This window comes from Dermacentor variabilis, chromosome 5 (assembly GCF_050947875.1).
Source record: "Dermacentor variabilis isolate Ectoservices chromosome 5, ASM5094787v1, whole genome shotgun sequence".
Taxonomy (NCBI): Eukaryota; Metazoa; Arthropoda; class Arachnida; order Ixodida; family Ixodidae; genus Dermacentor; species Dermacentor variabilis.
Window position 1 is genome coordinate 42844271 of NC_134572.1, and position 26129 is coordinate 42870399.

The 26129-nt window shown below is 45.6% G+C and overlaps 1 protein-coding gene across 1 annotated transcript in view; it reads right to left on the reverse strand.

Annotated features, from left to right (window-relative positions):
• Nucleotides 1-26129, reverse strand: part of LOC142583508 (uncharacterized) — a 104020-nt gene that overhangs the window by 56412 nt on the left and 21479 nt on the right. The window contains exons 2-3 of the mRNA XM_075693996.1: nucleotides 1690-1766; nucleotides 72-339 (exon numbers count right to left, since the gene is read on the reverse strand). Of these exons, the coding sequence (XP_075550111.1) occupies nucleotides 72-339; nucleotides 1690-1766 (345 nt within the window). The remainder of the gene's footprint in view (nucleotides 1-71; nucleotides 340-1689; nucleotides 1767-26129) is intronic.

Genomic DNA, 26129 nt, shown 5'->3' on the forward strand with positions numbered 1-26129 from the left:
AAAGTCCCGAACAGGGGTTGTAGTATTGATAAAAAAATTATTACAAACAAAGCAGAGGATGCATGGCTTACCCGTACCGGTGACCTTTCGGATGTACTCGAGGTAGTCGACGATGTTCTCGCGCATATAGCAGTTGCGGAAGCAGTCGCAGGGGCTCCCATGGAAGGTCTGCTTGGCTGTGCCGTCGCTCTGGAAGGTGACGTCGGCCTCGATGGCGTTGGCGCCCAGTCGCAGGTACTGGTCCACCTCCTTGATGGAGTTCACCATGTGCGCAATGTTGTAGAAGGGCCGCTCCAGCTCTTCCAGCTGGATGGCATTTGCGGGTCCCGCTGTGGACCTCTGCGTAAGAGGAAAATAATATTTTTTTTTTCGTGTTTCCATGAACACAAGGCGCCACCGTTCTCACAGCAAGAATTTATAAATTTGGCTGGACCAGTGTATCACTGCTTCCACAGGATCATTCTTCCACCGGTTCAATGAACACCCACACGCACGCGCGCACCCACCCACACACACACACACACACGCACGCACAAACACACACACGAACAGTAATAAAATAACATAATCAAACAGATTCAACAGTAGACAGAATTGTAGATTATCGAAGACAGAACTTCGCATACACTGCTGAGTTTTGTGGCGCACAAAAACCACAGCAGCACTGCGTGAGATCACAGATTTCGCGCTCATTTCTCCTCCATCAGTTACAGGAAAGGCGAGTCCAACAGTTCAGGTTGAATTTTCTTTCGCTTACCAACGTAAGGTCATTACTATTGTAATAGTATACGCTTTACTACCTGCGATGAGTTGAACATTTCCTCTCGCATCGATCATCAACACAAAGTTGAAGTGCCAACTTGCCGCACTAATTTATACCATTCATCATTTTTACCAAGAACCGCCACTGCATGGAACCGCCTTCCCGCCTCCTTAGTCACCATTTGTGACAGTACCAATTTCAAGCTTGCTGTTCAAAGTGTCTTATAGTTCCTTCACGATTTTTTGTTAATTTTCTTTCGTTCTGCAAATAATAATGTACCCTACCACTCCTTTCTGTTGTGCCTGCCGGCCTTGAAAGTATGTACAATAAATAAATAAATAAATAAACTTGAAGGTAAATAGATTGGGAGAGCATTAAAGTTTCTTTGCGATTACGCAAAGAAACGGAAACGAAAATGAGACTTGGATCCCTATAGGACACATTGGAGTAAGTCGTGTGCTGCTGCAGCTCAGTAACACGAATATTTAATGTAATCTTGTGAGCTCTGCACGAGTATTTCACCATCCCACTTCGTTCAGCTTTCAGCTGGGTTTCGTTTCTGTCTTCCTTTTTTCAGCAATCACGGAGAGTGATCTGCAGTGAACTTCATCACACCATTGACTGATCAAACCATGATTTGATACCTCCTCATTTGGTTAAGGTATTCAATTGTGCAGTTCCTTTTATGCGTGTCTTTTTTTTCGTTGTCGTTTGATGAGATGGCATCTTAACACGTATCATTCTGTCTTTTTGTTGATTTAATACCTCGAAAAGGGGAACCACACAAATGGTCAAGCAAGATCGACAAATGATGGCGTGATTTAAGTGAACGTAAAGTTGGAAACACAGCAAACGCTTTCGTGTTAATGAAGAATCTCAGCGTTAAAAATGAGATTCTGTCACGCGCGGACTATAGGAAGGCTTACCTTTGCAACGAAAAACAGCAACGCGGCTGCGATGATCCGGCTCCTGCTGGCCTGGGCCATAGCTGTCTGGAGAAGCCCTGCGAATAGGGGATTGTCGTTGAAGCCTAAGAACCCACAAAACGTCGAAGCACGCTAACGTTAAATATGATCGCGAAGGCCTGCTTCTCATGATTGCTGTCGAGACGACTTCTACTTTGTTCCCTTAAAGCAACAGGACAACTTGGAATTTCACGTAAGCGCTTCCCGACCCCAGAATCAATCAGCACGTTTCACAGTGCTCGCGCCGTGTACTCGGCGCTGGTAATCACTTTGAGCCGGCCTATACTTGCACCAAATGAATGCATTTCGCCAAGCATTTGGACCACCTAGACAGCCGTATCAGCTGTAATGTTCTGAAACTTGTAGATGTGGTTACATTTGCTGTAACATATGTGGTAATAACAGCGAATTCAAGCGTTCAAGCTGCCTTTGTCGAGGTTGTTGGCGCTTGGACCTGTTGGTGCTGCTCTTTGAGCTGATTCTTTCCGCACTTGATAGTTGTTAGGGTTGGCGTCTGACACCACGTGGCGGATAGCTCATTCACCCTACCCTTCCTGAATCGGAGCCCACGTGCACCGGAGTGGTCATTCACCCAACCAGCCTGAACCGGAGCCCACGTGCACCGGAGGGGTCATCCACCCGACCATGCCTGAACCGGAGCCCACGTGCACCGGCGGGGTCATTCACCCGACCTTCTCCCCGGATTCGTCGATGAGAGGATCGACCTCTCCTTTCCGTGCTTGGTATTGCAGGAGGAGGGGCCCTCTCTCCGTGCCTGTCACGTGTCATCGATGGAAGCAAGATCCCGCCCACACTTGTAGAGAGCTATTTAAGGGGCTCCGAAATGTACTTTGATATACTTCTTACTTGAGACTTTACTTCATGCTTTTGTTATTTTCTTTCAACTACCTTTGAATAAACCGTGCAAGTTTCGCACTAGCAAATCGTCTCGCCCCACCTTGGACGCCATGATCTTCCGGATGCCTGCAGCCCGCCGACAACGCCACGCTACCCAATAAGTAATGTCGGTCGGGCTTCGATAGGCAGGCGTCGCTACTTCTCGGCAGCAGTACGGTACGCTACCCTGGAGTACGCAACACAGTACCGCCAAGGCACACAGCCTACCGAGCGGTGGGAGCAGAATGGAAGGGACGCTATAAATATTCGCCTTGACATCTCCGATCGCTTAGTACGACGCAAGAGTGTCCGAGATCTGAAAATGTCCTAATGCGCATGCTCCGCATGGCTTGACATGCTTGCGATCGATATTAGAAATGCGAATATCATCTGCGGCAAAGCTCGGGGCGTAACATTCAAGCGGACTGTGAAGAGTTAGTACTTGTCTTTCTTTAATGTCATCTCATCTTGTTCGCATTCTTATCGTTCGGCGCCGGTGACGCTGCGGTGATAAATGAGAGTGTCGTACACTCTTAAACAAAATTACACCTTTTGGGTCGTATCTTGCCACACAATAATCGTCATATGTCTTGCCCGCATTTGCTTCATTTAACGTTGCGAGCCCGGTATTTTCTCACGAACGGCATGCATGTTATCAGCATGACAGAGCATTCTCGACAGGAAAGTAGCGAGCGCAGCGTTTTCAAGAAAGGAAACGCAAGCAAAGTAGATAACGATTAATGTTGAGCGGCAAATATACACCCCAAATGGTTTACATTTGTCTAAGAGCGTATATCAGACAAAAAGCTACAACTGAAAAGACATTTCCTGCTTGATATGCAGTTGCAATAACGGGAGAAACGAAATGCCCCGTTTACAAGACTGGCTGCGGCATGGGGTTGAGGCATAACTAAGGTGGGTACGCTTGTCTTTGCGTGGTACAGGCAGTACAGCTGAATACGCAAAACAAAGGAGAGACGCGATGAACAAACATTCCTTTACTTCTTGGAGAGGGCGCAGCGTTAGCGCTGCAGTTAAAAAGTAACTGCATTGGTTATGGGTTTCGGGAAAAGATGACCCCAAAAAATATGGCCCCGGGAGGATTGGCCCCGGAGATGGCCCCTGAAAACGGCCCCTGAAAAAGTTGCCCTGGAAGAAATAACCCCACGTGTAAAGCATAAAGAAAATGACTCCAAGGGCCAGATGCCAGCAGTAAAATCTGCCGTAATCAAGCGTCACGTAACAAGAGTAGAATCCGGTGCATCGTTACACGAAAGGTATTGGCATCCGAACGATATGTTCCTATGGAACAGCAGACAAGACGATGGATTTCGAACATTTATGTGTATTCTGGACGCTCTCGCCGTCCTGCCACTGGAAGATGTTATGATTGGCATGTGTCTGCTGGAAGAAACATTGTCACAGGAGAAACACTTATCCCGAAGCCTGGAACAGAAGGTTTGAAAACATGGTAGGCGCGCGTTCACAGCCGTCCGACAGTGTGGAAGGCGATCAACACCATGAAGTGTTAAAAAGTGACCGTTACCATAAATATGGCCCAGAACCGAGTCAGTGCTCCCCCTACGAAGAGGAGCAAGTCGACGTCTGTCGCCTTACAGGCCAGCCTCCACAACTTATTTACACAGTAAAATAGCAGGTCGACAAGGACAGAGTTTGTGCGTGCTCTTGGACTAACAATCCAGTTTAGCTTGCCTTTGTGAAAGCCCAACAGTGTTTGCGCAACATTTCGTGAATAGCGGAGGAGCTCATTCTCCTGACAAAAGCCGTTAGCTATCTTATCTAGCTCTGCTTCTGTTGATGAAGGCACCAGCGGAGGCATATCGGATCTTATATCTGATTGCGTTACGACCGCTCGTGTAGTTTGCTTTCCTGTCAATGCCAATTTAGCGTTCGCCAGTTAAAAAAAAAGGAAGTCTGGGATTTTTAAGTGCCGAAACCAAGATGATTTCGCTGAGTAATTATTTTTTTTTTCACTTTAGTCCATTTTTTTCCTGCAAGTAGTTTTCTCCAGGGCCATTTCTTCCGGGGACATTTTTTCGAAGGACGATGTATCTGGGTAATTTTATTCCTAATACCAGGCCTCAATATGTCCTACGAAAAAGCAAACAGTCAAACGTATTAAAGAAAGACGATACGCCTTTATCTTTATGCTATTCTTTCGCATGGCTCTGCAACAGAGCGGTTGCGTCGATGCGAGTGAACAGCTAACTTGCACTGAGCTTCCAGGAAATGTGCGCGACAAGTTATCACGGCTGGTGCACGTGTAAGGATAACACTGATACAAAGTCCAGAGGGACGTTCCTGTTGCTGAGCATTTGCTCGGAAATAAACGAATGCGTTATCTTGCTTTATGACTCGAAGACAATTATCCAGGTAACATGCAAAGTATAGGTTTTGCAGCAATGGCTGTGATATCCTCATCATGGCAATGTCGACATCCTCGTCATGGCTAAATTTACACGGAACGAACTCTCTTAGCTGAATAACCCTCTCAGCAAAAAGGGGAACTTATCTCTTGCTAACATGAAGACACGATATGCGAACGTGAATCATTCCATTAAAGGTCCATACCTGGTCGATCAGTTCAGGAAGTGCACAGTCTCGAGGTGCGCTCGCAAAAGTTTCTCTATCAGCGTGAATATTAGTCGCACCTCACAACCTGTTGGGAACGAGAGCAGCCGGTGTCCACCTAATCGTAGTTGCTCACGCTATGCGCCAACGCAGAGCGGGAAGTCCGTTTTTGCAAGGTGGCAGACTATCGCAGCGACATGCACCGTAACGCCTCTAGACGCTCAGGGGGGCCCCGAAAAATGCTCTGAACGCCGACTGCGACGCCTCTGCTCGTCCCTGCACAGCGGTACTTCGCGGAGGCGCTTCCATGAAACGGCCACTCGGTGACGAACCCGGTCGCCGCCACCTTCGCCCATGTTTCACAGAACGGGGAACGGCGCCCCTTCATTCATTCCCACTCGGAGCATGACGTGTCGTCCGCGGCGGTGGGCATGCCTAACCGCACGCTGACGCGTTTAAAGATTTAGGACAGAACAAAGCGCTGACCTTTGCTTTTGTTTTGTTTTGTTTGCACCGAGAGTAGGGGCGTACTCGATACCTGAGTTACGGTCACTGAAGCGGTGGCAGAGAGCGGTAGAACAGGAAGAGGAGGCGGGAGATTGGAATCCACGTGTCAGTACGCAAACAACTTGGCAACTCTTTGGTTTACACTTTTATGATGGCGCATACCCACTATGAGAGGTTGGCCAAAATAAGCATGAAATTGGAAGAAGGCCTTCAGTTCAGACAGCAACGGAGCCATATGGCAAAGAATAAAAGAAATGGGAAATACATTTACCTACTGAAAAATTAAAATGAATATCGCCTTGAAACAAACATTTTCCACTGGCTGAACACGCATCCACATATGACAGTATCCAAGAGATATGGCTCCCAGTGAAAATTTCAGCAGCTGAAAAATTCACCGAACTTGCCAAACACTATACTTCCAAAATTCTTTTTCTTTAAATGAAAAATGGCGACAAGATGGTAGTAATAAAATTTATGCCGATCCAACGCACATGTTGGAACCTATGTGAATCCCTTCAATATTTTTCGTATTAAAGAATTTTCTCCTTCAAAGGTGTCGATATACTCTGTGAAATTAGTTATAGCTGACACACTTCGTTGTTGTCGGCGGAGGCGTTGTTGTTGGGCTTCTTTTTCTTCTTTTTCTTCTTCTACTCCTTTTATATTACCTGTCAACATTTATTGTGACATATATATCGTGACATATATATATATATATATATATATATATGGAAAAGAAAGCTCTACTTTAACGCACCTAAGAAAATGGAGGTACGAGCAAGAAATTGGTGTCTCCCTCCCTCTCTTCTTGCATTATTCAACCCCCCCCCCCCCTCCACCCAAAATTTACATACTGTTTCCGTGCGAGTGCTTTCTATACGTCTGTTTCCGCACGCAGCATTCAGATGCCGCTTTGTAAGAATACAGTCTTCTAGGGGCACCTATTTCATGAGATGCGGCGACCGCCCTGTAATGAACTGTGCCTGGAATTTTTGATTGGCGCTGACAAGTCGTACATCCGCTTATTATCAGCCAAGGGAATCCCACCGTAACAGCATTGTTCTGTATCTTTTTATTTATTTTTTTATCGTTAGATTTTGTCTGCATTCGTTTCTAACAGTCGCTTTAGGAGCAAAAAACGGAAGAAACATGGAATCTCGACGCAGAATCCTGAAACGACTTGGCTTGTTCAAAGATGCGCCCATTGCGTCATGAAGTGAAGTAACAGCAGCAGCCCGCCTCGCTCTCCATACACTTTATACGTGTCTTTCTACAAGATGCACATACTGTTTCGCGAGATTATGTTGTTTGAAAACTCATCGCGTGCGTGGTATACACACTGGTAACTATGAAAGCCGAGCTTGCTTATTCTGCGCAAATCGCATTTCCTAGAGGACCCCATCATTTGTCATACTGTATGAGGCTCAAGTACATACTGTAAAAACCTATTATTTCGCCGTCAGAATTGTTCGTGAAACAGGGACTTCGGAAATATTCGCGGCTACTGAAATTTACATATACAACTCGCTTGAGCCGCGAAAGCTGCTTTTTCTTTTTCATTTTCTGTGTTTTTGAAGCTTTGCAGCATGTTTAGCGTTCTACATGGCAGTTCACTCGTACGTGTTCTTTATGTATCACTTCTTGTCTGAGGAATGTGTCCGTGTACAGCGCGTGTCATTACTCAAAGCAGCTAACTGCAGTACTTTGCGGGTATACATGTCAAATACCGGCTACTCTCATCCTTCCCTACAAAATAAATAAATAAATAAATAAATAAATAAATAAATAAATAAATAAATAAATAAATAAATAAATAAATAAATAAATAAATAAATAAATATTTCATTCAATGCGGGATTTATCAAAGCTGACATAAAGTGCAGTGTTTACGCCATTGAATACGGCAGTGGTCTGCTTCTACACTATAGATTAATCTGTAGTTATGGCTGGGATGCTGTGCCGCTGAGCGCGAAGTCAATGGTTTGAATCCTGACCGCAACGGACGGCATTCCAAGGGGGCGCGAAATGCAAAGTATAGCTGATGTACAGAGCTTTAGGCACACGTGAAGGAGCACCAGGCGATCGAAGTTAATCCGTGGACGTTCACTACATGGCGTCTGCGATAGTCTTTCTGTTTCTTCGGAGCGTTGGCGACAGTCAAACTCTCTAGACTATACAGGCCTCCATGCTTCAAGGTTAGAGCGGCCGGCAAGTACGGCAAAGCTACAGGATCCAGTGCCCACTGAGGTCATATTCGCAGTGGCCTACACTTCGCTCGCTGCGTCCTGGGAACATAGACGCAGACAATTTGGGCGCAAGTTGGGCCCTTATCTCGGAATTTCTTGCGATGGCGGACAGTAAACGCAGTCGCAGCCAACGCTTCCTAGTAGCATGAAAGAATGTTCCATTATTTCGTAAGCACTCCCTATTCCACGCGATGGTCTGTCGCCGGTGACCGCGAGGCAGCGGAGCGCAGCACACATTGACGTCGCTGAACCGCGGATGTCGCCGTGTCCGCCGTCGTCGCCCGGTCAGACGAACAGGCCAGTTGGACGGTTCGCTGCGTGTACGTTCTAGCCTCGAGTTTCCTTTGCTATATCAGAACTTTTTTTTTTTTTTTTGCTCTCTGTGCGAACAACACCGGCCCGCGCGACCCAGACCCGAATCTCTTATCGCCCCGTCGGCGCTTTCCTGCCTTGCTTCCTTCCTCTTTCCATCCTCCTCCTCCTCTTCCATATTTTTACTTCCGCTGATGGAGCCTCACCCTCCGGCCCTTCCCCGCTTGCGTGCTTCGCTGATGGCCCACAGCGATTCCGGAGAGCGCCCCCGAACTGCGCTTTATTCTACCTTTTGCCCCGTTCCCCGGCGCGCACTGTTAAGGCCGTTTAATGATGTGCCCGCGCGACTGTAGTTCCCTTCCGCAACCGGTCTCAGCAACCCTCCTCTGGCTTTTTAGGAGCGCCGTCGGATAGCCGGGCTGCGTCTGATCCCTCGAAATCAATTTCGCGGGTGGCAGAGGAGCGGTGCATGACAGCATGATTGTGTGCAGTTCTGCGCTTGGCAAGTTAGCCATGCTGAAAGCGCCTGTTCCTAAGCGAGATACCGATGCTATCAACAGCTTTGAGCTCGGTTACTCCTTGAGAAGGAGGCCACCTAGGAGCTCCGAGTGTTCGTGGTTTCTCTACTGCTACACAAAAGTTCAGGATTCCTGCTTTTAGCCAGGTAAAAGGTAGATTTAACGTATACTCCTATATCGCTTACCGTTAACGCTACCACTTCGACCACATGTCTGGAAGTATGTGCTGTTGGTTTGAATGTGAGTTGCTTTGACATTGTGCCAGACGGGGCAACCGAATAGACTTTGCCAGCCCTGTCTTGTCTGCTCGTTGTGCAGTCCCTGCTCTGGAAAATAGCACATTTTCGCTCGTGCTACTTAATACGGCAAACAACATAAGTGAAAGTATAGTAGCGAGCACTCACAAAGGTGACAGGTGGCGGGATGCCATAGTTTTAACGGCGTACGGTGGCACTGCGCTAAAGCTGTCTGGCGCAATTCCAGTGAGGTCAGGGTCGATGCGCCTTCGCCCTGCCCTCGACAGCGACTCTTCGCAGCGATAAGCAGAAAGTGGCGACGAGCGCTCCAACAACGATAAGTGGACAGATGCACCCCTTGACAAGCATACTAGAAGGCTATTCGCGTATTATGCGTCACAGACTCGTGAGCATGCAGGCGCGCCACACGAAGGCGAGAAACCGAGAAACCGCCCTCGCGCTCTGCGCCCACGCGTGCAGAGAAGCTTCGTTCGTTGGGGGCCGCGAATCCACTGAATCTCCGAGAGTGACAGGAATAGTGCGGCAGGGAAAGAAGGAAGCTACGCAGACCGTTGCACGTGTTGTCAACACAATGCGCTCGCAATGAAGAAGTCACGATGCAGAGGCAGGCGTCGAATTATCTGTCCTATTCGATGTAAAACGCCGGCGCGAATCTGAGACCTTAAATTTTGCGGAGATTTTTCCAGCGAACTCTCCAAAGGAAAGAGAATACATAGCGGTTCATTCTGTAGAGTGCGCTCGTGTGTTATCACCTGAAAGGTGGGTGACTGTAAGTAAAGATGTATGGAAGGACTTGAAAACCACAAACGAAACTAGAATCTGAAAAGTAAGGAATGTGAGATATCATTCGTTTAATTGACGTAATGATCGCGAGAGCATGAGGGATCTGTTTTTTTATGTATAGGCTGAACGTTACAACATTTACAGCATCTTTTAGAACGGCTTTCTCCTTTTTTTTCGATTTCTTTCTGGTTCAAACTGCGGCCACAGCATTTCATTTCGAAAAATTGGCACCATCCCGGAAGTGCTGAGAATGTGAACACAGAGTTAACAGGTTACGATTGGGGCTCTCCTCTTACTGAACTTCAGTTTCAGAGGCCTCGCTCCGTGATATCAAACCATACATTAAAAAAAAGACAGTTTAAAAATAGGCTAAGCTTGCGCGGTCTCTTCAAGATTTTTGCATTACACCCCACATGATTTGTGCAAAGCAAACAGAGGCGCGTCGTGCTTTGATTACGCACTCAAAAGCGTCAAGGAACATGATGAGAAAGCACATATTTTAATGAAAGCCTCAATGCGCGCTCCTTGGTGCATTATCATCAACACTTGTTTGTTTGGAAAATGATGCCGCTTAAGTTTCCTCAGCTACATCACAGATCAGGAGGCGTCATATTGGTCAGTGGACCTTTTAAGGGACGCAGATCAGCTTCCCTGCACAAGAAAAATCATTTTATGTGCTGCCGCCACTGCCGTAGCATTGTGTCTTAGCATTACTGTACGAACGAAGGTGAAAATTTTATGCTGCACATGCTTTCTTCAGCACAAGGGACGTTCACCACTGGTCCCCGCATGTTCTTAATGCGCACATGCGCCTTGGTACCACTGCGAGCATCCACCTCTGTTTAAAAGAGCGCCGCTGGGACTGCGTATTCTTTCGTGCTCGAGCTTCCAGAAGACACCACGTTATAATTAATTTCTTCCTCGAGAACAGGCCCTGCTGATCGAAATGCTGATGCAATGAGATAGGAAATAAGAATGGGAGCAATGTTGCTTACAAACGGGGCTGAAAAGGCTGGGACGGCCTTGTTGCTTCAAACATGTATTACTTCTTTTCTGGCATAATTGGCTGCCATTTTATTATTTTTTCATATCTTCGTTGTTACTCGATAAACTTTTAATAAAGACTGAAGTGGTAGAATCGCCCATTGCCCCTACTTACTCATCAAAAGCTGCTAATTATATGCGTAACATAGAAAGAAAACTATGAGACCTCGCATATTGCGGGCCTTATGCATTTTTTCTCGGTGTGATCTTTTATTTTCAGTGCAAATGTACCAGACACTCAAAAGGGAATCGCGTTTGTAAAAGAGGCTCTGTCCGTTTGGCATAATCTCAAAAGTGCCGTTTACATTATGATGCTCTCAGAAGGGGCACCGATGATATAAGGTTTACGATAATAACGGCACTTGATATCGAGAAGTTTTAGAAAAAAGAGGTTGGGTGACTGAACATAGCGAATATACCTAGAAAAAATTAGGCATGAAGGTGAGAAGGCACACTTCTCTCACTATAAGTGCATGTGCATTCGTGCAATTAGGCGAGAAGGAAACGCAAAAAAAAAAATCTCAGTCCGTTGATAGCAATATTAAATGATAATTCATTCAGCCTTAGTCCCCAGCGTTTCTGGTATCATCTCACCCTTAAGTGTCCACGACATATGCTGCGCATATTCAATATTATAACGTATAAAAAAGTTAATTGAACCCACCTTGTCTGCCTTTCAGTCGCTTGTGCACCGTTATGAACTTTAGAAGGGCAAGACCGTAAAAACAATGGGAATGTCAATATTTCGGCACTGACGTAAGTACAAGTGTCGTGGATCGCTCCCCTATTCGTAAACGACGAGAAATGCTGCACGCGTGCTAGAAGGATGTATTTCTTCAACGAATGGACGCTTATCCTCACTTTCATTCGACATGTCCTTGATGTTAAATCTAGAACAGGCATATCTACACCGATACGCAGTCGCAAACAAGCCGTCCTATTTGTGTTTGGATTCAACTTGGAGGACAGGACAAGTGATACTGGACTCATAAGCCACACAGAGTGGAGTGGACGTCGCGCGTCGGCTTTATTTTCAGCTCAAGGACAACCGTGCATCATAGTGGAAAACAGTACAGAAAGCAGAAAGATAGCAGCGATATCTGGTCAAAACAATTTTTTCTCACTCTCTCTGTTTGCCTAATGTACTGCACATTGCTCGATAGCAGTAAAGGTATCATCAAATGAAATTGACGGCTTGTCGCAATCGAAAAACAGTGAGGTCCGGAGTGAACTCTATCACACGCGTTATAGCAACACTGGGCTAGCGGCGATAAGGGCTGCAACCCTAAAAATTCTCCAGTCGGATTCGTTTTGCGTTTTACTAGGTCTAAAAAAAAGGAAAAAAAAACGTATTCAGTGTTGATTGAAGGCACGCCTTTTTTGTTTCACCAAAACGCTCAAATAAATGCAACGCAGAACGGACCTCGTATCCTCGTATACTCTTGTACGCACATTAAGGCAGAACTGAGTTTTACAAATTGCTGTATTGTGCGCTTTTTTTATTAGCATTGACCGAAAGCATTCAGTTTTCATTCAAAAGCGATGCATTAGGAATCTAATACGATAAACAGAAGTTAGAAGCAGTCGATACTTTGGTGGTGTTCAGTACCGCGTGTCCAATTGCCACAATGCTGAAGCGTTCTGTTTCCTTGCCCGGCCATTTATTTTCTTTATTATTCGATCGAATGCTTAAGCAAGTTTTCGAAGCTGCTTGGTTGCTTTGTTGAGTTAATTTTACCCCATCTTGTTATCGTCTTTTTGTCGTTTCACTAATTAAAGCTCGTGGACAGGCAGGCGACAAAAGAATTGCTGGCACCGATTCATTCATTTATTCATTTATTTTCTGCAAAGGATGGCAGTATTCGAGGTTATAATGGTGTGTAAAAAATGCTGCCCGACTACGCAAATGCAAATGCTATAATTTGCCACAGAACGTCCTACAGTGAGTTTCAGAACGCTGAGGGAGTTTACAACAGCTCGAAACAGTTCAACTCGTCTCGCCACTGCGGTAATGCAAACAGTGTCTAATTGTCATGGCTTTGAGCTACTTTAATGTTGGCAGCCGTCCTTTTATATTTTCAAGGAACAATAACAGATGAGAAGGAACTTCTAGTTTCCCGTATATGTTTACTTCGCGCAACAGATTTTCATTGCGGATGTGTTCCTTAGGGCGACCATATAGTGGGGGAAGGCTGCTTTCTCTTAGAAAAATTAGCTGCACCATTGTGTGCTGCATATGTGGTAATGTATAGTTATTCTTTCTTATTGTCGGAAAACGCGTAAGACGACAATACGTACTGTGCAGTCATACAGGTCAGTACTCAGTTACCCGTATTGGTACTAATGAATAAAATTTTGCTGGTGCGAAAGCAGCCACAATATTATAGGCATTAGGGTCATTCAAATGAGGGCTGCACATTGATGCCACCTTCGCCACCGCCGGAACGGTAGGAGCGAAGAGTACAAATATACACGACGGGCGGTGCCAAAAGAGAATTTCTTGTTGTCTTCTTTGTACGCGATGTAAACAAAAAGACAACGGAAACGATGATAAGAATTGATGCTAGATGTACCGCTAGAGACATGCTGACCGCTAGAGACACTTTACGTGTATTCGCGGGCTACACACACGCACACACGTGTATGATATCCAAGCTCTCATATCCCCTATCTACCTCTACCACGTGACCGATTTCACACACACATTTTTTTCCACCTTGACACTGCTAATGCTAATGGATTAAAAATGTCTATATATCGGGCAATTCGGGCATTGGGGGTACGTTAAGGAAGCCGAGGTGGTCAAAATTATTCTGGTGCCCCCCACACGGCGTGCTTCATAATCAGGTCCTTGTTATGGGACTTAAAACCCTTGAACTTACGAATATTAATGGAGCAAGTTTGATACTTTGTGCGGTTCAGGCACCACTGCAATAGCAGGCAAACTAATGAGGCGGCTTGACCCCATTATCGGCACGTAATCTTAAGTAATTCAGAAGCTTTTTGCAGTAGTTATGTTTCCCTCCCCACATGTAGGATAGCAAACTGGACTCAGTCTGGTTAACCTCCCTGCCTTTCCTTCTTCCTCCCTCTCTCTCTCTCTCTCTCTCTCTCTCTCTCTCTCTATATATATATATTATATATATATATATATATATATATATATATATATATATATATATATATATATATATATATATATATATATATATATATATATATATATTGCTTTTGTTACCTATCAGCTTGATGTCCCGACTCGCGTCGTATTCGGGTCAGCTTCATGGAATTCCGTCCTGTACAATGGTGCTTCAGTTCAAATGAAATAAAAATCAGCTGACAAAACTCCCAATGGCGTTTGTTTTCCTTATTAGAATGGCCGATATAGCCCCACATACAACGCAGCTGTGACGAGCACTCACACACCTTTTCTGTGTCTGCCGGCGTCATAGCGCCGAGAGGCAATTGAGGGGCGTAGTGTCGGATGTAGACTGGACGATCGCACATAATCAAACAATGTTATCCGCCGGTGCTCTCAAAGAAACTCCGCGCATAAGGCTATATTCGCGCTACTCAAGTTCCTGAGGTCTACGGACCTTCATGATCGACTTCGAGCACGTTGCCTGCTATCGCTGTAGAGTGTACCCAGTTCTTTTGTTGCAGTCTCTCTTCATGTACTTTTACGCTTTTCTTCTGTTTTTGTCTCCTTACCGCTTTCCACGTGCAGAGTAGCCAACCAGAAATACCCCGGGTTAACATCTCTTCCTTTCCCTACACCCTTTCTCTCTCTCTCTTGGGACATGTGAAGGACATGTCAGTGTACTTTTTATTAATACGATTAGCATACAGGGTTATCATTCACGCACCTTTAGAGGACTGTACTAAGTTGTCGGGCTGGGTCTGTTACCGCATATTCCCGCCAGCTTGGGTGTACCAAAGCGTATTATGCAGTCACCTGGTTAGAGCATTCGGCTGCTGCACCGAGGCAAGCGGGTTCTAAACCGACCATTGGATTAACTTGGGTCACCGGGTATGTAGCACTTGGCATATGCCGTCTTCAAATAACCTCTTTGTCGCGAGTTTGGGTTACTGGGTGTGGGAAGTTATTTACTGAATTAACAAATCGTTTAATATTTGTCCGCTGTCGGGTGGAAACAAACCCGCGCCACGCGCCGACTTTCTGGCAGTGCCGCTAGACGGCGCAGCGTGCCCGGAGGAAAAGCGCGTGAGAGGGTATACAGGCTGCATACGTACACACTTAATGTGTGACGCGTTTCGGCGGTGGCAATGCGGTGTGTCGCTGCATTGTTTCATTGCTTATCGCACAAACTTCGACATTCATCGCGAGATGGCGTTCACCGTAGTTTTATGTTAGGTACTAGATTTAATTATGTCACCGTCCGAAGAATATATGCTGGAATGCCTTGAAGCTTGTTGTAAACGTAATTTTGAAGTTCCGAAATCCTGCTGTGCGAGAAAGTGCTCATTATGTGCGGCAATCTACGTTAGAAAATTATTTGCTTAAACTGCTGCTTCATTGCGACCGTTACAATTTTACGAATTACTAGTTGGAACCCAGCTAGTGCAGCAAGCGTGCGAGGGTGTTGGCTGCGCGTGAGCTGCTGTTTCCAGAAACGTGAGCGGCAGCTCCGCTTGGGAAGAGTTGGGCGTCACCGTGCGTGAGGATAGCATGTATGACGCATCGTTTGCTCAGATTCAGCGTCGTCGAAGTATGGTAACATCACTTCGCTACGCACCAGGAGCACCAACCCTTCCTTCTGCTAAACCTTTGTTGCAGTAATATCTACAGGGGAAAAATATAATAACTACTTCTTGTCTTAGCTTGACATTGTTACCAGCCCGAAATCGCCGTTTCATTGAAGTTGCGTAGTAGCAGAACTAAGACCGTATCGGCGAAGAGGTCTCCATTTTAGTTCCGCTGCCGCGCATGTCCCTCCGTAGTAGTTCCAACTAATTTGTGGCGCTCCTCATCTGGTCACTTGGCTGGGTGTTTTAGCACCTGTCACTGTATAGCCATATTGCTGACTGATACGGAATGCTTAACACTCACCGTGCTTTCAGGTGCCCTTGATCCAAGTAACATTCGCGACAGTGGAAGCACAATAGATCGTACAAGGTTCCTGGAGTAAATGCTACTCTGCCTTGATATAGTTGGTTATGTAGCCGTTGTTAGAGCAGTGGGCACCTAATGGGACCACTAAGGGTTCTTTGAGAAGAACTTCATTCTCATTGAAGATGATGTTTAAATTCGAAGTGAGAGATTGCAGCTCTGTACTGAAGCATGCGCTGTGTAACTATTTTTATTTCACTAGTAAATAATATGCTTTGTAAAGAAAAAAAAAACAAGAAAGCGAAATAAAGAGAAACCTTCAGAGTTAAAAAAATGTTGCATGTAAAATTACGTCATTTGCCCGAGGCATGCGAGAACGAGGACTGGTTCGTACACTGGCTTTCCTTATCGGGCAGTGCCCGTCGGGCACGCACACATACTCCGCGGTGCTCGACGAATTTGGCCATGCAAGTTTTTTACGTGTGCGTAGCAGTGTTCGAGGATCGCTTGCGTCTGGCACGTGACAGTTTTGTTCTCTCAAATCCACGCCGACCGCACACCGTTATCGCTCCGCAAGTGAAGATCTCGATACCGACAGGTTTTGTCAACATGGAGTGTTCTTCGCGGGTTTCTGTATTTTTTTTTTATCTCTCGAGTGTTACCTCAACGAGTGCGGGAATGAACGCACGCAAACGGTGCACCTCGAACGTGTGTTGAATTCGTTCTAAATCGACGCGCGCTGTTGGTTGACACGATATAACGCTCGTACGTTTTATATTTTGCTGAATGTCGGCAACACTAATGTGGCGCTGCATTTTGGACATGCTTTCTGAAATATTGAAAGTTCACTGCGTTGTTGGCGCTAATATGAACATACCGCTCTTACGATTAGGTCGAACGAAAAACCCTTATTGTGAATACAGGTCCTGGTTAACGATAAATGAAGCGTTGCAATACGAGGTGTTACTATAGCGAGTTCTCGTTTATGTGGAGCTATGCTAAGTGCTATGCACGGCATGTTGCATAACGCTTGAGAAAAAAAAAAGCGAAAGAAAAAAAATAACAAGGCGGAGGCTTTGCTATGACCTTATCGCAATCGCACGTTATTTACTTTTCAATCTTTTTGAAGTGCAATAGCTCTGGTGTAGAAAAAAAGAAGTGAGAGTATTGCCCGAAAGCCACAGTTTTGAGGGCAGTAGAGAGGTATTAGGCTATTACAGTCTGGTAGTTTTAAGTAAGGCTCGTACTTTAAGGAGCAATATAAGCTGCAGTAAACATTCGCTCATTAACTAAACAAACGGGGTGATACGTGCCCAAAGACACAGATAAAGAGAGTTCGTGCGATGACCGCGAGTGCTCGAGCTCATAGCGATGGCGCTATACGAGGAGTGCCGGTGGCGGGTAGAGCATGCTTTTCCTAAAGCGAACGTCCCGTGCTGCTGCTCCGTTTACCATTTATACTGTGACGCGCATACACGACAAAGCAGATTTACCGCCGTGTTCAGAAATGCATCTTAACTTGAAGCCCGTGCTTGGACACCGTCGTAAAGGCGCCGAAGAAACGTAATGGCGTCTCGGGCACGTTCACGCCAGGTGTCATGTAGATGAAGTTAAGCATAGGCATCAAGTTAAGATGTATTTCTAAATACGGGTGTAAGGGCGACCTCACACACTGTAAGCGTGGGAAGACAGCACACGTCATGTTATCATAAATGAAATTAAGATGGGCATCAATTAAGACGGGGCTTTGCCGCGCGGGCCGCTTATGCTCCTTCGCACCCGGAACAGCATGGCGATGCTGCTTACGTGTCTGGAGTTGACACCCCTACCCCCTTCCCTCCCTCTCTTTCACGAGTGCAATAAAAACAAGATTTAAAACATATACAGCACAAAAAAGTGCGGAAGCCGCACACGGATTCCTTGCCGCGTATTACGTTGCGCATTTCTAGAGGAAAACCTTTAGAGTTAAATAAATGTTGCGTGTAAAATTACGTCATTTGCCTGGAGCATGCGAAAACGAGGACTGGTTTGTGCACTGGCTTTCCTTATCGGGAAGTGCCATCGGGCACATACAAATACTCCGCGGTGTTCGACGAATTTGGCCATGCAAGTTTTCCACGTGTGCGTAGCCGTGTTCGGGAATCGCTTGCGTCTGGCACGTCACAGTTTTGTTCTCTCAAATCTGCACCGACAGCACACCGTTATCGATCCGCAAGTGAATATCTCGATACCGACAGGTTTTGTCAAGATGGAGTGTTCTTCGCGGGCTTTTGTATTTTTATCTCCTGAGTGTTACCTCGACGAGTGCGGGAATGAAGGGTCACAAACGGTGCACCTCGAACGTGAGTTGAATTCGTTCTAAATCGACGTGCGCTGTTGGTTGGCACGGTATAAAGATAAAGCTCCTACGTGTTATATTTTGCCGAATCTCTGGAACACTAATATGGCGTTGCATTTTGGACATGCTTTCTGAAATATTGAAAGTTTGCTGCGTTAAGTAAAACTCTTGCTTGGGCTAGTTGGTTCATGCTTGAATGAGTAAAGGCAAAGCGCAAGAGACCAGGACTGAAGAAGGACACAAACGACAGGACCGGCGCTGGTCCTGTCGTTTGTGTCCTCCTTCAGTCCTGGTCTTCTACGCCTTGCCTTTACTGGGTTGTTGCCGCTGATACCGACATACCGCTCTTACGATTAGTTCGAATGAAAAACCTTTATTGTGAATACAGGTCCTGGTCTATTAGTTAGCGATAAATGAAGCTTTGCAATACGCGGTGTTACCATAGCGAGTTCTCGTTTATCTGGAGCTATGCTAAGTGCTGTAATTTTGCACGGCATGTTGCATAACGCTTGAAAAAAAAAAAAAAAAAAAGCCTCCGCTTCGTCGAACGAAGCGGAGGCTTTGCTATGACCTTACTGCAATCGCACGTTATTTACTTTTCAATCTTCTTAAAGTGCAATAGCTGTGGTGTAGAAAAAAAAAATAGTTCGAGTATTGCCCGAAAGCCCCAGTTTTGACGGCAGTATAGAGAGGTATCAGACTATTACAGTCTCGTAGCTTTAAGTAAGGCTCGTAGTTTAAGGAGCAGTATAAGTAGCTGCAGTAAACATTCGCTCATTAAGTAAACAAGCGGGGTGATACGCGTTCAAAGAGGGACATAAACAGAGGTCACGCGATGACCGCGAGTGCTCGTGGTCACAGCGCTGGCGTTACGAGGAGCGCCGGTGGCGGGTAGTGCGTGCTTTTCCTAAAGCGAACGCGCTGTGCTGCTGCTCTATTTACCATTTCCACTGTGACAACAAAGCAGATTTACCGCCGTGTTGAGAAATGCATCTTAACTTGAAGCCCCCGCTTGGCCTGATCTAAATGACACCTGTCGTGAAGGCTCTGAAGAAGCGTAATGGCGTCTCGGGAACGTTCACGCCAGGTGTCATGTAGATGAAGTTAAGCATAGGCATCAAGTTAAGATGTATTTCTGAATACGGGCGTAAGGGCGACCTCACACACTGTGAGTGTGGGAAGACAGCGCACGTCATGCTATCATAAATGAAATTAAGATGGGCATCAATTAAGACGGGGCTTGGCCGCGCGGGCCGCTTATGCTCCTTCGCACCCGGAACAGCATGGCGATGCTGCTAACGTGTCTGGAGTTGACTCCCCCCCCCCTTCCCTCCCTCTCTTTCACGAGTGCAATAAAAACAAGATTTAAAACACATATAGCACGAAAAAGTGCGGAAGCCGCACACGGATTCCTTGCAGCGTATTCCGTTGCGCATTTCTCCGTCTCACGAATCCCCGTTCACGCACGCAAGGATCAAGGTCAACCAGAACGAACCTTGCGTAACCTACGCGTTTTCGTAATAAAACCGCACACGTGTTAAAACTCAAGACCGCCCGTTCACTACTATTGGTTGATATTTCTGTTTTACTTTGGTCAGCGTGCTACTCGCGAATAAAAAGAAAGGTTGAAAAAAGACAGAAGCTTTATCATTCTTTTTGTTGCTGACAGGACAAGCATCAGTGCTTGTACGTAGAGCTGACACCGCTAGCCTGAAGCTGTACTAGTTACCGCGCCTAAGGAATGAAAATAAAGAACGTGACTTAGAAAACCTTTAGCACACTCAGTGGGGCACAAAACACGAAAGAGTGCGTGAAGCGTGAGAGCAATTTCTGGAACACCAGTACATTGAGCCCGAAGTCGCCAATAAGACCGCACATGTGCGCCGTTGTAACACATGAATACGCGTTATAGGAAAATTCCAAATTTGCGAAAGCAAAAGAAAAAAAAGGCAGAAAAAGAAAAGCAAATAAATCATTAAAGGTTACCAGACCGGAGACAGAAATATATATTAAAAAAGAGAGCGGTAGTTTTTGTAGCGATTTAGCCCGTCTAAAGTAGTCGAATATGAGAAAAACGTAATCCAGAGCGGCGACAGACACACCCACAGACAAACATAAACACACGTACAAACACCCACACGCTCACACGCACCCAACAAGGCACACAGAAAAAGAAACTCGCGACCTGATAGTCTCTCCTCAAGTACAAACACGCACTCATAAACAAAGAGCTCTGTCATGTCAGTTTGTGCAAAATGCTGATAAACCTACGCGCGCTCCATTATTACCTCATTCTGCTGCACGCACACGCGTAATCGTGCCCGCCTGCAATTGGCCGAGCAATCTACAGCTCCGGTTTTATATGCGGAGCGAGGGAGAGGAGGGAGGTGGCACCCCACTGCTTCCGGGTAGCCTCGCGTGCTTGGGACGCGTACGCACTCGTTCGTGCACGGAAGCCGGATTCAAGGTGAAGACCTTAACATGGCAGCGGCGGTATTCAATCATCATTGTAGGAAGGTCTTGTTGATTCCATTGCCGATGCACTTCAACTATATAGGGGCGCGAGGGGAATGAAGAAGGCTATTGTCGGGCAACATGTTTCGTATTGGTGGAGATTAAAAGAAGCTGGCCGCCCCACAGAAATGAGCCCCCTCACGTTCTGTTGCTCTATACGCTCGAATACCATTATAGCATCGGAAAAGTGAAGGCTGCTTGGAACGCGATGTATGCTATAAGCTCTGCACGATTTTATTTCCTTCATGGGCCGGGATCAATGTTACAGTTTGTTCGTTTGATCTGGTTGGCACAGCATTGTTAAACGGTCGATTTTTTTTTAATATAGCGTGACAAAGGACGAAGGAGAGAGGCAGTGGACACAGCGCTGACTGGCGACCAAATGTTTTATTCGTTGGTATTTGTTTTTACTTAGCGTGTAATCTTCCTCATGCCTATATATGCCACTTTCGAAAATAAAGCACTTGGTTGCAAGTCAGTGCTCTGTACTGTGCCTCTTTATCGTATATCGTGCTATTCAAAAAATAAACAGTTGTTACTTAATTTTCCTCTTGGCGTCAGCGTTGCCAGAGCTGCTGGGGAGCTGTTCCTTCTGACCAGCTGCTGCCTTGCGTGTTACGTCGTGTTACATTGCGTTACTTCCAAGCAGTCCAAGCGCAACGCTAGACCTTGCTATCGCTGTGAATGCTCTGCCCTTCCGTCGATAGTGCTAAATTATTTTTTTTCTATGATTAAACGTTTGTTTCTCCCGCTTCTTTGCCACTTCTGCAGCATCATGTGTCACCGTTCACAATGGCGGCAGCTCTTTCTTGATGCTACACATCGTACAGGAATATCACCTTCATTTGCTCTTTTCCTGACAGCAGCGTCTCTTTCACGTGGTGACCTTATTTAGCAATATTGTGAGCGCAACACATGCCTGACTTTCATCTTCATCATCTCTAGATATCATCATCTATTGTACATATTCTTCACCTGTATATATCATCATCAGCTGCACAGCTTGTGCTTCGTGGTGGCAGCACCTATGCGGTGGTTCCTTATAATATATATTACTAATGCATGTACACATATTTTGATATTCTACTAGACCGCGCTACAGACACAACAAACAACTAGCATTTTCCCCATATCTGTACGTAGTTTTGTGGTGATGTGCTGATCGTTGCTTCCGTTAATCACGTCGATGAGCTTAAAGACGAATACTCAAACTGATTATTAAATGGTAGTATCTTCAGCGACAAAGTTCCTTTCGTACTAACATATTAGTGCTAATATGCGGACGAAATGACCGTATAAACTAAGCACGTTTGCTTAGTTTATGTATGCGCGTGCTGACGATGTCCGAACGCTCTGCTTTATATCCTACACAAATAGTTGAGAGCAATCAACTTAACTCGGCTCAGGGAAAAACCTGCTGTGGTCGAAGTCATACATCGCTGACTACTTGTTATGACATATTAAAATAGAATTGGGCGTATAATAGATGTCCGCACCTTCGGTCATGTTTCGCATATTATTGCACTGTTAGGTGGCAGGCTTGTGTAAATGAAAAAGGTCGTCATATGTGCAAAATAAAATGAAATAAAATAAAAGACACATCACATCAAGAAGCATATATATCGAGAGTAGGCAAGCAACTCCGACTATTTTATATTTTACGTTGGACTCTTTAGCCGCGCCCGCACAGTAAGAGAGCTCTTCGCCAGAGAGAAAAAATGTCGCCTAGTTCAGTTCACTGATCCTGGTAACTTGACCTCAGTCTTACCAGACAGCCATTCTCACATTCGCACAGTGAGCCACCTTTATCTCGCTCGAGGCGCGCTAAAGGAATGCGTTAGTCGCTCCTTGCCATCTAGGTGCAAACTGTAACTGTCTCCTGTCTGCTGCCTCCTGCAGCTGTCACTAGAAATGGCTTTTCTTAAACATGCGTTTAGAGAGGAGGCGTTCGAAATTGGCAAATTGTGAGAGGCTACCACAACTCTAAGTGCGTTTCGCGATAAGAAAACGCGCAGGTTCTACTTCAACATTTCTTTCAGTCGCTTTTACTGATAACGGATGCTGTTCGGTGGGCGAAGATCTATTGTACGGCTAGAGAAACGTGTTCTAGATAAGCACAAGATAGCAGAGTAAAAGTGAACTTCGCTAAAATATGCACCCACGCGCTGTATAGACGCTGCCTACGTGCTTAGAAAGCGGAATGCAGTGAACACGTCTTTCTTTTCCGGATTTTTTTTTCAACTCCTTCTCGTTGCGTTGTTCTCTCTCTCACTTTCTTTTTGTTTTTCTTATTGGGATGGTCACCTCAGAAGAAAAGAAAACGTCTTGTTTGTCGACACACTGCTTCCTTGCCTACCCTGCACTTATCTTCTCAAGATCTACAGCCTACTGTTGCGTTGCGATTCTGTCCTTAAACGGTCTCTTCTTTTTTTCCCAATTTTTGGTAAAGCTTCCTGCCGGATCACTTTCGTTCCACTGTGGCACGAACATAACTTCAGTTCACTGTGCGAGTTTTTGCTAACAACAAAGTACACCAGAGTCGCTTTGCCCTAATGGTTCGCCTTCTTCTGTCTATATACTCGTACACGCCGTGGTAGTCCAGCTTGAGGTCGCGGGTGCGATTCCCGTCGCGCAATGAAAGAAAAATGAAATAACAAGAACATTAGCGTACTTATATTCAGTGCACGTTAAAAAAAACAGGTGGTCAAAATTAATCCATAGGGCCTCGCAAGGGCGCGCCTCATAGTCACATCGGAGTCTGGGCACATAAAAATCCCAGAATTTAATTTTCTGTCGGTACGAAATGCTGTCACGGGCTTGGGTGAACCCCATTCGTTATGAAAGAGTTCGTACAGTGTCGAAAGTACATAAATTACACTTTAGTTATTTTACTTGTACATATTCGTTCGCACGATTGCTTTGCTATTATTTGAAACTCTCTTCTGGCCTATTATCACAAGGAAAGCAACAAAAAGATAACGTATGCAATAATATTGAGCTTCGCTTCTTGATTCTTCGCCAAAAGCGTAATAAACAAGTGTGACTTTGTCACTCCGTGCAAAGGCGCTCTTGTTCTTTCTCTGTTCATTGTAATCGATGCTTCGAAACTTGCAAAAAAAGCTTCAGTAACGTTCATCGCCTATAAGGCTGTGAATTAAGAGCATACATAGTTTAGAAGAACTTGTTGTTGGGCGAGTTGGTAGATATTAGCGAGCATTGTTTAACTGCGCGAACAAACGAACCACAAAGACAGCGAGGGACAAGGACGGGCGCAAGGACTGCGCCCGTCCTTGTCCCTCGCTGTCTTTGTGGTTCGTTTGTTCGCGCAGTTAAACAATGCTCGCGAATTAAGAGCAGTTAAATTGATTTATACATATTAACAACTTAGAGAGGAGGCAATAAGTGGATTTCAAGAAGAATCTGGCAAGATATATCCCTGTTTCATTGCCCGGAGGACTATATATAGTTGAAAGAACGTAAGTTCGGGTTTGTTAGTATTTCATTTTAGCCTATTATTTCACAAAAGACGCAGCTAAAGCATTCACTTCCCACGCGTGCTTATATTGAGAAGCGTAGAATATATAGTTATTTATGTAAATAAACGAATACTGTGAAATTAAACGAACCTTATAAGTGAGCGCTTTGACAGTGTCTGTTGTATTGTTCATGTGTCGTTTCTGCGCTAATATATAGTCTAAAGCTATATATGGCTGAAGTTCAGCGTTTAATGCATCTTCCTTAGCCTTGTCTAAATTTGGCACCGCCAGATATCCTACAGTACATGCAAACAACTGGCTCCGCTTTCTTGTTTGAGTGCACTTGTCCCTCATTCTACTGCTCATACGTAACCTTCGAGTTTACGTAGCTTATCATAAGTTGCTGCGATAGCATTTTTGTAAAGCACGTGCTTCCCGGCCCTTCCGTTCAAGAGCTCGCTGGTGGGGTACGAGTGCTGCTGTTATACGTTTAGTACATCACCCCTTGGTAGTAGAACCTTTATGTTCGTAACATACACAACTAGTCATTGTCATTATTTTAGTACTTGTACATGTTAAATACCTCACACTGACTAAATTTAAGGCCTCTCTAAAGCCAACTTACACCTACCATTCCCAATTCTGATTCACAACTCTCACATTTGCCACATTCTACCATCGACAACCCATTAATGATCGTTTACTTGGCGCTCTTTGGCCACCCTTGCGCCAATAAAATACATAAATCATCAACTGTGGAATTTGAGCAGGCTGAGCAGTGCGTGCGCATTACGAAGGATGAGGTATTTCCTTTCTCTCTCTCTCTCTCTCTCTCTCTCTCTCTCTATATATATATATATATATATATATATATATATATATATATATATATATATATATATATATATATATATATATATATATGTGTGTGTGTGTGTGTGTGTGTGTGTGTGTGTGTGTGTGTTCACCTCTCGCCCCCCGTCGTGCAGTGTGCGAAGGGTGGCCCGCAGTCAACGCGGTCGTCGTGCTCACCCGCCGCGCTCTGATTTTGCGCGGTGTGGCAGGCGCCGGTCGGCCTCCTGCAACCTCCGGTGGAAGCTGACTCTTCCTGCTACTTGCGACGCGCGTCCCCGTCTATATGCCGTGTTGCCACTCGGGGAGGAATCACGATGTTGTTGCCGTGCAGAAAGTAGTCCACGCGCTGCGACTCCGAACAATGACTCGATCGTGACGTCGGCCCGCGCTCCGAAGGTTGCTCCCCGACACCACGTCGGGCCTATCAGCAGCTCAAGCTGCTTGACAGAAGCTAACAGGGGCCAAAGCACCGCCACTGTGCCATATTCCGCTCATCGGGCAGGTCGCGGGTTCGAAACGTATACCGGCAACACTTGCAGGCAGCAGCTACACCTTGGCGATGAAAACTTCTATGAGCAGTGCGTTTAAAGAAAAGATGCTTTGGCTGCCCAAATGTACGCTCGACGGCAAAAACTTTAGCGACCCGCGATTCATGAATAAAAAGGAAGACAGACTAAGTGCCGTCGCAGCCAACGCGTTAAAGTCATTTACAGTCATTGGTACACGAATGAACTGGGGTTCATATGAGATCCATCAGCCAATACGGATGGTGGTTGGTGCGTCTTTTGCTATGTATGTACTATCGCGCCAACTATGAGCTGCAACATGCAAGTCTTTGTCTCCCCTTACCCCTTCCCCTGTGGAGGGTAGCAAACTGGATGTCTAACTTCCGGTTAACACCCCTGCCTTTCGTATCTTATTTCTCTCTCTCTGTCTTGGCCGCACCTACTCTCTGTAGAAAAAAAATGGAAAGAGTTTCGCCATTCCT